We start from the raw sequence: 15,257 nt of genomic DNA, 5'->3' as shown, positions 1-15,257 counted from the left end.
AGCTGCAGTGTGGAGTGCAGCCATCTCATCCGCGGGACAGCCTGCCCCTGGCCTGCCTTAGGCACAGGGAGCGTGCATGACAGGTTTGAGGAGGAGGAGGGCACTTACGGGTGCAAAGGAGAGAGATCACAGGACACAGAAACCTTTCCTATAAAATATTCTTGTTATAAATAATCGCACATGTGCTTCATAAATAGGTTTTCAACGTGATTTAAACATTTTAAAAGCTCATTTAAAGAACATGATGCAATTTTCATGTTTAACTTTTCCTTCATCTTCCCTCTTCTAGTCCTTAGAAGCTAGGTCAGCTGGCTCAACAGCATTCTACCTTGCTGTTTTTCCTTAATACCTGTCTCATTCGCCAAAGCAGAGAGTCACCCCTTCTCTAGCCCCTAGCTTATGTCTCCCCAAGAGCCCAGAAGGGTAGCATTTATGAAGTCTCCATAGCTCCCTCCACCTCATGCACTGTCCCACTGGGCATGCTCCTGCTGCTCACTGGCCTGGACCCATGGGCAGAAAGTCAAGGGCCCTGGGGTTGAAGTTCAGGGCCTGGTGAGTGTTGGATGGAGCTTCCAGGGAGAAGGGATGCCTTTGCAGAAGTCCTGGAGCTGAGATGGGGTGGGGAAGTAGCTCTCTCATCTTCCCGCTCCCTCCGACACCTGCAGTCCCTCCTCACCTGTGACTGAGAGCTCCACACTCAGTTTCCAGTCTTGACTCTGTCTCTCCAGCTGTGTGACTTCAGGCCAGTTGCTTATCCTCTTTGAACCTCAGTTTCTTTAACTGTAAAATGGGGGCATCAGCTCCTATTGCCTAGGCTTCTATCTCCTGAGCTGCCTGGGTGGTCTAATCAGTGTTCAGCCTGTGCCATGCCTGGCCCATCACCAATGTCAGCGCTCTCCCCTTCTCCCTTCTTCTGAGGCTTTCTAAAGCCTGGAGGGTGGCCCAGTATTTCCTGTCAGCACTTGCATCTCTCCAGCAACTTCTGTACTGATCCTGGATATTTCAGTTCTGCTGCCGGCACCAATGCCTGGAGAATGTACCCACCAGTGCTACTAACTCTGATCTGGAAAAGTCTCCTTACCTTTGAGGACCCTAGAATCCTTAGCCACAAGATGGGATGAGAACAGTTAGAACCTCCCTGGTCTTGGTATAGGAAACAAAAATGTCAAAGTTTCGTGTATGCTTTCAGAATCATGGAAACGGTGAGGATCTGAGTCATTAGAGCGGAGCTGCAAGCCACTACTCATCCACAGCTGGGGGAACTGTCCCTGGAGCCCAGGAGGTCAGGCCACCTTCCCTGAGACCCAGAGACAGAAAGCCTCTGCAGCCTCTGTGACAATCGCATCTCACATATCCCTTGCTGGGACCCAGAGAACATCGAGGTTGCTGTGGAGGACCCTGCCCCACCCCAGCATGAACTGTGAGCAAAGCACAGTCTAGGCACCGGGAAGGTGGCTTGTCCTCCCCTCTGCCTTATCACACCACCTCCAGGGAATCTCCCAGATAGAAGCTATTCTTTATCTAGAACCACAGTGTGTGTTGGAAAAATTTTGGCCTTCCATCCCCTGCGATGTGGGAAGGGACACCAGAAAGAGATGGCAGTGGTGGCTGAGGGCCACTGACCATCTCAGACAGCAGCCCAATAGCTTTGCTAACCCAGATGATGCATGAAGAGCCTTGGCACAGCGCTCAGCACCTCTGAGCGGTTATCTTCGTTATTGGACCAGAGGCACCTGTCTGGCTCAACCTGCGAGAAGCCACAGCAGTAATTTGTGTGCTCATTGTGGTGCTGTCTGCAGTGCTGAAATCCCGCTGGCCCCAGCTGCTGGCTCCCTTCCTGCAGCGCACAGCTCACGAGTGCCATCCTCGCTTCAGGCACGACTTGAGGGCACCCAAGGAAGGCCTGACCTGGATTCAAGGAAGCAGGTAGCACAGAAAGCAATTTGTGTCACTCAGTTTACAAAAAGTCTCCGTGTATGTCTTTAACAAACTCTCATAGCCATCCTGGCAGTGGCAGGACCAGACAAGATGATATCCATCCTGCAGAGGAGAAACTGAGCAGCAAGAGATTAAGTAGAAGTTAATAAATATTAGAGCCATATTCACATCCAGCATCCCAACCCTGAATCTCAAGCTTTTCTACTCCACACTATGACTTGGGAACGGAGACTTGGCAATTAATAGTGTGTTGCGGGTATGCAAAACTCCAGGACTCCAGTACTCTGCACAGTATGCAAATGTATGCAAATCACCCACATTTTATTCATTCCTACCCCATGGGGGCTCTGGATCAAGAGTCATCTGTCTTTCAGTGAAGCCTACTACCTGCCGATCACTGTAAGAAAACCATGGACTGTAAAAGATAGGACATGGCCCTGCCATCACAGATGTCACAGATTTGTTAGGGACCTGGCTGCTTACATGCATGGGGAAATGAGAGCGTCGCACCACACAGTCACGGCCAAGGGCCAGTTGTGTAAGACCAGACTGATCATCTGAGACTCCGGGAAGTAGGATATGAGCTAGTCCCAGACCTGGAAGTGCTGAGGAGCCCCTACTGAGCCCGGAATGCTGTGTCCGAAGGTGGAGCCAGCAGCTCTTGGATGTCAACAAGGGGAGGGGTAACAGGAGAGAAGCCAGAGCTTGAGGTTCCCCGTGTGGAGGTGCTATGTGCAGGAGAGTCAGGCCCAGCAGGGAGGGCCTGGGGTGCTTACATGGAGAAGTCGGGTCTTGTCTCATGAGCTGCCCTTACTGCATCATGCTTCAAGGGGACACTGACTACCGTCCTTCACCCTCACAGCTCCTTATTATTTGAAAGATACAGGAAACCCTGGGGTTTGCAACTCCTTGTCTACATACAGAGAACCTGGAAATCTTAAGCTGTGGTTCTCTAACCTCAATTCCTCAGACTCAGCTAATAAGCCTCATTTGCAGCGTCTGGGCTGGGGTGTGTGCATCTGGGTCTGTGAAACACCTCCCAGGGGGTTTCACTGCATGCCCCCAAAGTCAACTAAGAGCACTGGATGGGGAGGCAGAAGACCCAAGTTTTTCATCCCAAATCCACCACCCTCCCCAGCCTTCAGCAAATTCTCAGTCTGACGGAGACTTGGTTTCCTGATGTGTAAAACTGGGTAAACCTGCTTTACTGGGAAGATTGGATGTTTAGCAAAAAGATCTTATGATACTTGGGAGGAACATTTGTGGCCAACAGACTATGGGTATGCCTCAGAACCCTTCGTTATAGTCACACCTCCTCCTCTTCTCCCTCTCAAACAGAGAGTAACTGGCTCTCTAGCAGGGAATGTGGAATGAAGCCGCTAAGCTGACTTCCTGGAAAGGTGTGGCTATCCTTGGGGTAAGAGACCACTCAGGGTGAGGTGGGTAAGGTGCCCACCAGGAATCGCAGATTGCTTTTCTTTATTGCAAAGGCAGATCTACAGCAAGAAGGAGATACAGAGAAAGATCTGTCCACTGGTTCACTCCTCCTCAAGTGGCCACAACAGCCAGAGGAGCTCAGCTGACCTGAAGTCAGGAGCCAGGAGCTTCTTCTGGGTCTCTCATATAGATGCAGGGTCCCAAGGCTTTGGGCTGTCCTCTACTGCTTTCCCAGATCACAAGCAGTTTGCTGGATGGGAAGTGGAGCAGCTGGAATACCAGCCGGTGCCCACATGTGATCCCAGCAGAGACAAGGCGAGGATTTAGCCACTAGGCCATCACACTGGACCCAGTTTGCTTGTTTAAATCCAGAACCATGGGAGATCATCTCTTCTGTTTTTAGCAAAAAGGTGAGGGATTATTGCAGAGACCGAGAAGGCCAGATGGCAAGGGGGGCAGGGCAGGATCTGTGGCTTTGTGTACTGGCAGGGAAGGGGCTGGGGGAGGAGGTGGGGAGGCTGTCTACCTGCAGCATCGGCTTCTAGCACACAGCATACGGCTGCAGGGCTTCTGTCACCCCCATCACCACGTGGGCCCTGTGAATGAATTCTTAAGAACTCATGATGCAGGAGCAGACCAAGTGCTGGGAAATGCAGGCTGGCTTCCTGGCTCAGGCCACTGTGCTTACTGCTACCTCATCCTGCAAGGCTGGGGAGGGCTGTATCCTTGGACTATGCTTGGGTAAGGCTGTCCTCTCGCTGTCTGTCCCCAATGTTGAGCATTGCTCAACAGAGACCACCCTGGGGGTAGCAAAGCATTCAAGGTGGGCTCTGCCACTTACTAGCATCTTGATCCTGAGCCTTCATTTTCTAGGGATAATATTTGTACCTGTGGGTGGTTGTGAGAATGAAATGAGCTGGCACCAAAGGGAACCATTTAGCCCACTGAAAGTTTTTACGAAATGTTTGCCGTGTAAGACTTTTCCCCTCATTTGTGCCTCTGAACCATCCAAACTCAGGTCTTCCCCTGTGCTTGTACGCCTCTCCCCTGTCCCCACCACAAAGAGAAGGCTTGACCTTGGGACATCTGGCTATTCTGGAAGGAAGCTGGAGAGCAGCATGCTGCTCTGACTGACTAGGAGAGCAGTAGGAGGACTTAGGCCAGCTCTGCCAACCAGAAGGGAGCAATAGCTGAGGAGTGTCCACTTGCCAAAAAAAGCCCATGTCTGGGCCTAGAAGTGCTGAAATGCCAGATTTAGGTGCAGGAAAAAATGGAATAAAAAGAGGATCACATACACTTTTATCGGAATAATTTGTGCACCTTTGGGTGGGGGAACTTGAGAATCCAGACTTGCCCACCAGCATAGACATCTCCCACTGCCCCTCCTTGGCCTCAAAACGAGTTTGACCTTGACTTTTTGCGCCCAGAAAAGGCTTGGGGGGGCGGCAATAGCTACCTACCAGCTGCACTGTGAGAGGGGTGGATGGTCCCACCCATCCCCACATCACTGCAGTTGTTCAGCACTGTGCAGGGTGCTTCCTGGCAAGGAGCTCACTTTGTCTTTGCAGGAACCCCTCTAGATCTCCCCACTTTGCAGAGGTAGGTGTCAGGCTCAGTCCAGAGCCACACCATTCACAAGAGTGCATCTGAGATTCAAGACCAAGCAGCCTGGCTTCAGAAAGCTTAACTCTGCTTGCTCCCTCAAACAGACTCTGTCCTCAGCTGTGAAAAGAGACACATTCCCTGATGCCCCCTACTCCTGGCTTGTGCCCCTGCCTTGGGTTCCTCTAACATCCTCAAGTTAGCATCCTTGGGCTTCAAACTTTATCCTTTCCAGGGCTGTTGCCAAATCTGGGCTTTCTGCCCTCTCTTTCACACTCAAGAGCTAACTCTCCCCCTCCAGAAAGAAGCGAGATCTGGAGATGCTGAAGGAAAGGGAGGAGGCAGAGCTGCCTGGAGCGGCTCTTGGTTTCCATAGCAACAGTCTGCCTGCACTGTTGCCTGAGAGAGCTAAGGAAGACAGGGAGTTGGCACCAAGCTAAGATCGCCTCTCCTGCCTTTTCCTCCTTTCCCTTCCCTGATTCTTGTCAGCCAGGTTGATCAGGAAGCCTGTACCCAATCAAGCTGCTCGATGGAATCCATCTCACCTTCCTTCATTGACTCCAAGCATAGAGTGTAACCTTTGTATCGGGGGTACCCTTGGGTAGAAAAACACTCCTCTCACCACATTCCAAGCTGTGAACCTTCCCCACAGGACTTCGTGAGTGTCTCCCAAGGTCCATCCAAGGCCTGGCAAAAGTAGACATTCAATGAATTCTTGTTGGATGGGTGGGTGGGTGGGTGGATGGATGTGTAGATGGGTGGACAGCTGGATGGATGAATGGATGGATGGACAGGTGGATGGATGGATGGATGGTTGGATGGATGGGTGGGTAGGTGTGTGGGTTGATGAATGATGGACAAATCAGTGATCTGTTCTGTGCTCTGCCACAGTGGTTCATGTTCACTTCCTCATGACGCTATACTATTGTTTCCCTGGGGTTTTGCCAACATCGCCCTCTCTGCCCATGCTGCACACACTGACTCCTGTGCCTCCTTCACAACTTAGCATGGAAGTCCTTTCGCCAAAGTCCCAAACATCAAGGGCGGGCATTTAGCCTGGTGGTGAATGCTCCAGTTAGGATATCTGTATTCCATGTTGGAGTACCTGGCTTGATGCTTGGCTGTGGCTCTTGACTCCAGCTTCCTGTCAGTGCACACCTTGGGAGGCAACAGGTGATGACCTGAGTACTTGGATTCCTACTACCATGTGGAATGCCTGGATTGAGTTCCTACCTCCTAGTGCCAGATCTGGCCCAGCTTTCCCAACTGTTGTGGGAATGTAAGGAAAGAATAAGCAAATAAGATCTTCTGTTTGTCTCAGTCTCTTCAATAAGTAAAAGCTTTTAGATTCAAAACTTTTGTGCCTCATTACCAAAAAAAACCGAAAAGATGAACAGTAGAATGGGATGAACTCTTTGCAAAACACACATTTGATAAAGGATGCAAGTGTAAGCCTCAGATGAGGGATGGGGTCTGAGGTCGAAGCTGTACTGGGGAATCCTGGGGCCCTGAATTTGATGGTCTGCTCACCACACTTGTTCTTTTACAGCAACCCTGTCACTGAGTGGAACCTTGGGACCTGCACTGAACCTTCCCTAAAGAACTGACGCAGGTAGGAAATCTCCCTCCTTACCTACAGGTTCACCATCCATCACTTCCTGGGGCCTGGACTCCCCCCAGTGGCCACCTGCAGAACTGTAGTTTCCTGCACAGCTGACCTGGCGCCTGACAAGGGAGGCCCAGCTGCTGCCATTGCCCTGCTGCTTCCTGTTCAGGTGCACAGGGGCCAAGGTGAGCTGTTTCATGCTTGCAGCCATGTGTTGCTGCTCTGCCAAGGTTGCTATCAGTGACCCAGGGTGGAGAGATAGACCCAGAACAACAGAGGAGTTTCTGTTGCTGTGAGGCACAAATCCAGAGGTTCAGAGAGGGAGAACCTCTCTTTTCCAGGAGAACCTCACTGAGCTCTATTTTTTGTGAGTGAGCCTGAGGGACCCAAGAGACCCCCATCTCCTGCCCTCCCGCCCTCTGCCTTCGTTCTCTTCTCCATCCCCATGGCCCAGTGCTCCGTCTACTGTTGTGTCACTGGAAATCACACTCACCTCTCTTATTACAAGTATTTACATGATGCTTCTGCATGATTGACAAATCTTCACACACCACCCTTAACAGCCCCAGAAGTGGGTGCCTGGGACTGTTGCCATCCCTGTTTGATGGGTGTGTAGAGCAAGGCCTGGGACCTTAAGTGTCTTGCCCAAGCACCCCTGGCAAGGAAGTGATGGAGCTGGGCTTTGGTGACTTGAGCCCATGATGTGCAGAAATACTCCAAGCTCCTGTACAGAAACCCCGAGAGACCTTCCCTTGTCCCCAGACTCAGAAAGGGGGCCCTGCCAGGATGTCCGCCTTGTGCCTCTTTGCAGTTTGCAGATGCTACCTCATACCTCTCCCATTAAAGTCCCTGTCTTGGCCCTTGTGGCAGGGGGTCCACCTGGAACCCTGCTGTCCCTCTCCTGACAGTCATCAGGAGGCACTTCCCCCCAGCGCCACTTCTCTACCCCGGACGAGCTTAGTCCCTACCCCATTGTCACTTCGCCACCATCCTGTCTCCTTCCAGCAGCTGGTAGAAAAAGATCATCTTTCCCATACTCTGACCTTTTGGCTCCTCAGCCACTCACTCGCAAGGTCATGTTCTAGACCTCAGTCGTGATCAGTATCTACCACCTCCCCCATACTCTCAATGGCACATGACCCGGCCCGACTCCCATCTCAAACCTTTGACCACTCAACAGTTTCTCTTCCCCACCCAGCACTCCCACACGCCAGGATGCCTCATCCTCCTGTTGCATTTCCCTGTCCCTCACTAAAATCCCATAGAAAATCACTCAATCCACACATGTCCATGCTTGGGAAAACCCCTTTTCCCAAAGAACTCCAGGCTCGTCATCTGCCACCACACAGATGCCTGTGGCTGGGCACCACCCGGTGAACTTGACCGCTCACCGTAGGTCCACAGGTGAGCCTTGGTGCTGCCACCCGGCAGTCCTGACAATCCCTCTGCCAGATTCCCCCAACCTCAGACACCTGTCACCTGCCTGCAGGCACCATCTTACAGTCCAGAACTCATTTCCTCTTTCACTGAGATAACAGAAGCAGTGAGGGTGGGGTCTGATGTGTATCTCCTGCACACCTGGCTGTAAGGGCTGGATCTGGGTCAATTCTAAGTCAGGAGCCAGTAGCTTCTTCCAGGTCTCCCACATGGGTGCAGGGGCCCAAACACTAGGGCCATATTCCATTGCTTTTCCAGGCACATTATCAGGGAGCTGGATTGGAAGAAGCGCAGCCAGGACTCAAAGTGGCACCGATATGAGATGTTAGTGCCTCAGGTAGCAGCTTGACTCACTATGTCACAACACATGTCTTTTTTTTCCATCCAAAATATTTTTTATTAGCAGTAGAGAATGCAGGGTTACTTTTTATAGCCGCAACTGGCCCGTCTGCCTCTGGTGTGCCTCTGGTGTGCTCCAATATATGGAGCAGATATAGGATTGGTGTGGCTGTATGGGGTGTCTGGGGTCTTGCCAAAATGTAGGTATACTTCCTGGCCCTTGCAAGGACCAGAGAGCAGTACAGTGCTCCAGCCCTTGGCGGGGGAGTCCAGCGCCAACTGGTTGAAGGTGAGGATCTTGCCCCTCAACTTGAGAATACAGCTGTGGGTGCAGCTGATCACGTACAGGGCACACACCTTCAGCTTGGGCAACTCCTGCTTGCGCACATCATCTCAGTTACCCAGCCAGGAAGCTTCATCTTCCAGATGACGGGGCAACTGATTGGTGCGGCTCATTAACAGCCTCTTGAGTACTGCCTGGTTGAAGGTTAAGTTGGTCTTTTTGGCCAGAAAGCGGTAGAGCTTGACCAGCAGCCTCGGGTAAATGTCCTGGCTCTTGGGCTCCTTGCGCCAAACCTTTTGGTCCTTGTTGTGGCAGATGTCCACTCCCATTATGGCGCCTGCTGCCTGGCCACATCCAGAAAGAGAGCGAGAGGCCACACAGTATCTTAATCAGCATCTTAACCACTAGGCCAATTGCAGACCCCAATGACTCTTCCCTTACAAGGGATCATTTAGGACCAGTGTCATGGCATAGTAAATTTAGCCTTCATCCGTGGTTCTGGCATCTCATTTAGATGCTGGTTCGAGTCTAGGCTGCTCCACTTGCAATCTAGCTCACTACTAATGTGCCTGGGAAGGCAGCAAAAGATGGCCCAAATGCTTAGGCCCCTTTACTCACGTGGGCGCTCCAGAGGAAGCTCCAGGATAACAGCTTTGGACCAGCCCAGCCCTGGCTATTGTGGCCATTTGGGGAGTGAGGCAGCAAATGGAAGATATCTCTCTCTCTCTCTCTCTCTCTCTCTCTCTCTCTCTGCCTCTCTTCTCTATGTAAACCTACCTTTCAAATTAAAAAAAAATTTTTTTTAATTATTAAGAAAGGATCAGTGGGCAGAGATGGCGTTATGGTGCCTCAGATGAAGTCCTCACCTGTGACACCAGCATCCTGTATGAGCATCAGTCCCACCTGCTCCACTTCCAATGCAGCTCCCTACTAATGCACTAGCAACAGCAGTGGGGGACAGCCCATGGGCCCTGCTACCCATGTGGGAGATCCACATGGAGTTCCAGGCTTGGAGGCTGTTTGGGAAGTAGACCAGCAAGTGAAAGATCTCTCTCTGTCTCTCCATATTACTCTTACAAGCATGAATAAATAGACATTTTGGGGGAAAAAAAAGAGATCAATGGTGTAACATAAGAGCTGCCCTGGGCCTGGGTTTTTCTGTCGTCCTGGAGCTGGGTGGCAGGCAGCTGTCCTCCAGGGTGAGGAGCCCGGGACTGGCTCCCAGCTTCACCAGCAGCAGCAAACCCACCAATTGATCTTGGGTCTGATGTGCCGTTTCCCCTACCAGGCCCCACCTGGCAAATGCACTTCCCCCTTCTCCTTCCCTTTCCCCAGCCACCCATCAGGCTTTGGTGTTTTTGGCAAAGTGACTTTGTTCACCAGGGAGCCTCCCAAGATGTCCGTGTCTCCAGACCCCCTGAGCATGAGCAAGAGGCTCTACAACATAACGGTGGATGAGTGCTTCCAGTCGCGGAACACCGTCCTCCACGGGCAGCCCTTCGGGGGCATCCCCACTGTGCTGCTCATCAACATCCTCTCGTGGCTGGTGAGTCCAGGGGCGCACGCATGCTGGCCTGTTTGGTACAACAGTCACAGGTGACACTGAGGGCTTAGCCACAGTGCTGGGGTGCCCAGTGGTGAGCCTTGTGGGAGAAGGGGCTGGAGGGATGGGGCAGATTCCCTGGACTCTACTGCTGCACAGTTCATCTGGCTGCTGCCCCTTGCCACCCCACCCCTCAGTCCAGCTGATGGTCTGCTCTGTGCTAGCAAGTTGCTAGGTACTGGGAGTCCCGAGTGGAAAGGGCTGGCCCCTCCCCATCAGAGTCTACCATGCTGGGGTGGGAGCAGGTGAGGAGGAATCCCTGGGGACAGGGTCTGCCCCACCCCCAGGAGAGCAGTGGCTGAATTCTCCTGCTCTCCCCCACTCCCCTTACTTTCCCTGGCCTGAAGCTCGTCATTACGGTGTACTCCTTCCTGCGGAAAGCCGCGTGGGATTATGGGCGCCTGGCTCTGCTCATCCACAATGACAGGTGAGGTGCTGGAGGGGGGGCGTGCAGAGGGAACTAGAGCAGGGCACTGCAGGGGCGGTGAGTCGCCTGGGTCCCACTGCAGCACGTGTCTCGGCAGGTGACATCATCTTACCACCATCTCCTGCCCCAGTGGGAAGGACGCTTTGAGGGCAGCGGTCTCGGGGGCACAAGGCTCTTTTTTTGGCTCCGGGCACAGGTTTTCTGGGCTCCCAAGGTGTGTGGTCCAGACAGGGCCTCCTCAACCTGGGCAGCCCAGAGGTGGAAGGTAGGTGCCTGAGGCATTTATCGCCTTTCTTTCCTCTGCCACCTCCTCGTTCCCTGTCCTACTGGCAGCCTGACCTCGCTCATCTATGGGGAGCAGAGTGAAAAGTCTTCTCCCTCGGAGATTTCTTTGGAAATGGAACGCAAGGACAAGGTGCGTGTGGGAGCTGGGTAGGTGGCCAGGTGTGCACAGGGAAAAGCCCAGGTCCGCTGCAGAGCACCTGCCGTGCCAGACTCTGCCTCTTCCAGCGGTGGGATCCTGGGCAAGGCCCTCAGCCCACCCCAGGCCCAGGTTCTCCATTTGGAAGATGGAGCCCCATTTCTGGTAATGGGAGGGCAGCGATGTCCACTCACTTCCCCGGGAGACCTCTCCTTCTGCAGCAGCACCAATTGTGCATCGAACCCCAGGGCAGAACAAAGGTGGGAGTTCCTTACCTGGGTTTCTCACTGTGTCTCTTATTTCTCCCCAGGGCTTCTGCTCCTGGTTCGTCAACAGCATCACCATGAAGTAAGCACCCGAGCTCTGTGAGCTTGTGACAAAGTGACTTGGGGGTGGGGGTGGAGTCTCCTGCAGGGGTGCCAGCCCCCAACCCCAGATGACAAGACCTCTGCCCCTTGACCCAGTGCATGCTTTCCAGGGTTCCAGTTGATGAGATGGGAACTGGACATAGCCCACCACCTATTTCACCTCTGCCTTTAGCCAGCAGAGAAGAATCGCTTTCGGTTTATTTATCTGTATTTGTTAGAAAGACAGAAAGAGAGATCTTCCATGTGCTGGTTCACCCTCCAAAAGCTGAGCACAGCTGGAGCTGGACCAGGCTCAAGCCAAGAGCCAGAGCTAAGAGCTCAGTCCAGGTCTCCCATGTGGCTGGCAGGGACCCAGCCACTTGAGCCATCACCTGCTGCCTCCCAGCATGCGCATGACCAAGTAGGTAGATCATTCAGGTTTATCACCATGTCTTACCACACAGGTCAGGATTCTTGGGCTTATTCCACCTGTAGTAGACGTTGAGGCTGTGTTCAGAATTATATCATTGTAGTGTTCAGGGATTCCCTTTTAATTTAAGGAATCACACGACTCATTCTTTTATAGGGTGCATGTCAATATGGCCAGTGTTTTGTCCAGTGTCTGCACCGTTAGCAATACTTCAAAGAAGTAACAAAATGACACAGGAATGCTTGGTTGGGGCAGTGCTTCCAGATTGCTAAATGTTTGTAGTGTAACCTCTGTCTTCCATATGTGTGTACAATTCAGGGAAATGCACTCAAGGCATAAGAACAGCAATATAAAGAAGGTTTTATTTTCTCTAAGAAAAAAAAAGTGTAGGTTGAGGGTTGGTGGTAGTCCCCTCTTCCTTTCGTCTGCTTCCCACACTAACTGAAATTGTGGCCACCCTGGTTCCTGAAGAATGTGCCAATGTGTGTCCTCCTCCAGGGACCGGGATCTGATCAGCAAGTGTGGAGACGACGCACGCATCTACATCACCTTCCAGTACCACCTCATCATCTACATGCTTATCCTCTGCATCCCCTCTCTGGGGGTCATTCTGCCCATCAACTACAGTGGAAATGTGTTGGGTAGGCAGAGCATGGTGTGCCTGGGCCCGGGGCCAGGCGACCTCAGCGGGGAGCTGATAGACTGGACAGAGCTTGGATCCTGGGGGTGTAGAAATCTGGGTTTGAATCTCACCTCTAGGAGTTAGTTGTGGAGCCTTAGACCAAGCCCTATAGAGATTGGAGACACCACCTGCTTTGTAAAAAAATTTACCTGAACCTGGCACAGAGCAGTTGTATAGTGTTAATTCCATCTGGAATTGAGTCTTTATTCTTATTCCCACACCAGACCTGGCCAGGTGTGCTTGCAAACCCTTGTAGGGGATGTAACCTCCTGGAACTGGGAATGCAATCCAGGTCTCCAACATGAGTGGCAGGGCCCCAGTCGCTTGAGCCATTCATTACCCAGTGCCTCCCAGGGTGAGCACAAGCAGGGAGCTAGCATCAGGAGCAGGCACCCTGATACGGACGCAGCATCCTGACCACCTGCTTAGCTCTGCAGCCTAACAGCTACAGGGCAGGATGTCCGTCACAGGGTAGCTCCTGACACTGCTAACAGGGTTAATCCTATTGACAGGATAGCCTCATAGGTAAAGGCTTGCATTCAGAGACGGGGAAAGCTTTTCTTTTTTAGATTTTATTTATTTAAAAGTTATACACACACACACACACACACACACACACACACACACACACACAATCTTCCATTCACTGTTTCAATCTCCAGATAGTTGCAATGACTGGAGCTGGGCCAGCCTGAAGCCAGGAGGCAGGAGCTTCTTCTGGGTCTCCCACATGGGTGCCAGAGTCCAAACACTTGCGTCATCCTCCACTATCTTCCCAGGCCATTAGCAGAGAGCTGAATGGGAAGTGGAAGAGCCAGGACTCAAACTGGCACCTATGTGGTATACCAGCATTGCAGGTGGTGGATTAAGCCACCATGCCACAACACTAGCCCCCAAGACAAGAAAATCTTGACTACAACTTTGACTCATCCCTACTTACCCAGCAAGTCCAAGTGAACAAATGAACAAGTCTTCCAATTGGCAGCTCAGTCTCCCCAGGCCTTGATTTCCTTAACCATCTCGGGAAATGTGAGATAATGGATATGTACAGCAGGTGCTGTCAAACAGCCACAGTGTGCCTCACTCCCAAGATATGCTGCGTGAGGTGCTGTCAGATTGTACCTGAACTGGCCCAGGTGACGATGCACTTAACCTTGCCCTCTCAGATTTCTACTGATTTCTCCTTGGCCACAGACAGTAGTACATCATTGATTCAGCATAGCACATGGAGTGTCCCTGCCACCACATTCTGCTACCATAGCAAATCACTTCCAAGTCCCATCTTCCCACACTCTTCTAAGAGCCAGCTTGTCAGCAGGATAACCAAAGGCAGGATTTTCAAACACATGTTACAAAACCTGGGACAAACTGATACACTTAGCCTGAAGGATGCCCCCTTATTTGGATGATACAGTCTCCCATGTTCTGGAGTTTTGAGGCTCTGGGAGTCACAGTTGCCAGTGTCCTTGACATTGTTAATGGCATCATTTACTCATGGCTGGGTGGCTGGCCACTTCAATAAGCCTCCTGTGCCCTGGGAATACCCTGCACACTTGGTGGCCAAAGGCTCCCTGTTTGAAAGTTTTGTTGGCAGTTGGGGACCAGCTCTGGGGAACCAGATATAGATAGGTATGCCTAGCTTGACACCACCCCCCACCAAGTGTTCATTTAGAAATTTTGAATTCTGACACCGTAGAACTGTCACAGAACCCAAGCCCCAAAGTCAGCAATTTCTCTTCTCTTTCAGACTGGAACAGTCACTTTGGCCGGACCACCATTGTCAATGTGCCCACAGAGTAGGTACCGGATCTTACCTTCCATCCTACTCACGGGGGTAAGGGTAGGATAAAAGACCCCCCCGCCCATGGTGGGCTGTGGCGTGGACATCACTTGTTGATTCTGATGCCATTCAGGGGCCTCCACGCCTCAGAAGGATGCCACATTCTCATGATATGGGCAGGACTCAATGCGTTAGCAGCCCCTTCTGTCATGAGTGGAACCACCCAATCAGCATGGAGAAATGGTCCTGGGTACTTAGTATGTCAAGCTCCCAGAAGGTGGAAACCCCCGGACAGAGGGGGAGGTTCTGGTCAGCCCTTGCTTGGTGAACCATGAACCTGACAGTTCCTGCCCCCCATGACTCCTAGCATGAGGGAGGGGAGCTGAGGAATCACATGAGCTCTGCTCATGTCCCACCTCTGCCATTAGCTATCCTTGGATCTGGGGCAAGGCGCCTGCTCCCTCAGAGCTTCAGTCCTCTTCTGTGATGGAAGAGGAGCTGTTGGACATGACTGCTAATCACCTTCCCCTCAGCTGCTGACCACTGTTGCAACCTCAGCTACCCTGACTGCTGACCACTTCAGTTTTTACTGAACCACCTGCTGAGGCCCAGCGGGTCGTCCTGGCCCACCTGCTAAGAAGACTACAGAGCAGTAGGAGGGAGTCACACATTTCTCCTTCCCCCTGAACACCTCTGTCCCTCTGCCCCCCACTTACTGGCCACACACCTGAAAACAGGCCAAGGTTGTCCAAACTCTGAAATCAGCAGGCTGGGGCCATGGCATCAACTCACCTCCTCTTCTAGCACCTCCCCAGCCAGACTCGCTCACTAGAGCAGAGCTTCCAGCTTCTGTCCCAAACCAGTGACTGTCCTGAGATGGCAACACATGCCCAAGAAGAAGCCATTCCTAAGAGATCCACTAACA

General features: G+C 52.1%; 1 protein-coding gene and 1 pseudogene across 4 annotated transcripts in view; one reads left to right on the top strand and one right to left on the bottom strand.

Annotated features, from left to right (window-relative positions):
• The window catches only part of TMEM63C (transmembrane protein 63C), a 58,513-nt gene that overhangs the window by 24,388 nt on the left and 18,868 nt on the right, over positions 1 to 15,257 (top strand). For all 4 annotated transcript variants that reach the window (XR_009244283.1, XM_058655579.1, XM_058655580.1 and 1 more), the window contains exons 4-10: positions 6,527 to 6,589; positions 10,026 to 10,188; positions 10,593 to 10,672; positions 11,006 to 11,087; positions 11,404 to 11,441; positions 12,369 to 12,511; positions 14,300 to 14,348. Coding sequence is in view for 3 of the 4 variants with exons in the window: in XM_058655579.1 (XP_058511562.1) it covers positions 10,039 to 10,188; positions 10,593 to 10,672; positions 11,006 to 11,087; positions 11,404 to 11,441; positions 12,369 to 12,511; positions 14,300 to 14,348 (542 nt within the window). In the remaining variant the exon portion in view is untranslated. The remainder of the gene's footprint in view (positions 1 to 6,526; positions 6,590 to 10,025; positions 10,189 to 10,592; positions 10,673 to 11,005; positions 11,088 to 11,403; positions 11,442 to 12,368; positions 12,512 to 14,299; positions 14,349 to 15,257) is intronic.
• LOC101533884 (large ribosomal subunit protein eL18-like) lies at positions 8,441 to 8,973 on the bottom strand (annotated as a pseudogene).

The sequence above is a fragment of the Ochotona princeps genome, chromosome 26 (assembly GCF_030435755.1).
Source record: "Ochotona princeps isolate mOchPri1 chromosome 26, mOchPri1.hap1, whole genome shotgun sequence".
NCBI lineage: Eukaryota > Metazoa > Chordata > Mammalia > Lagomorpha > Ochotonidae > Ochotona > Ochotona princeps.
This window is presented reverse-complemented; position numbering and strand designations above follow the sequence as displayed.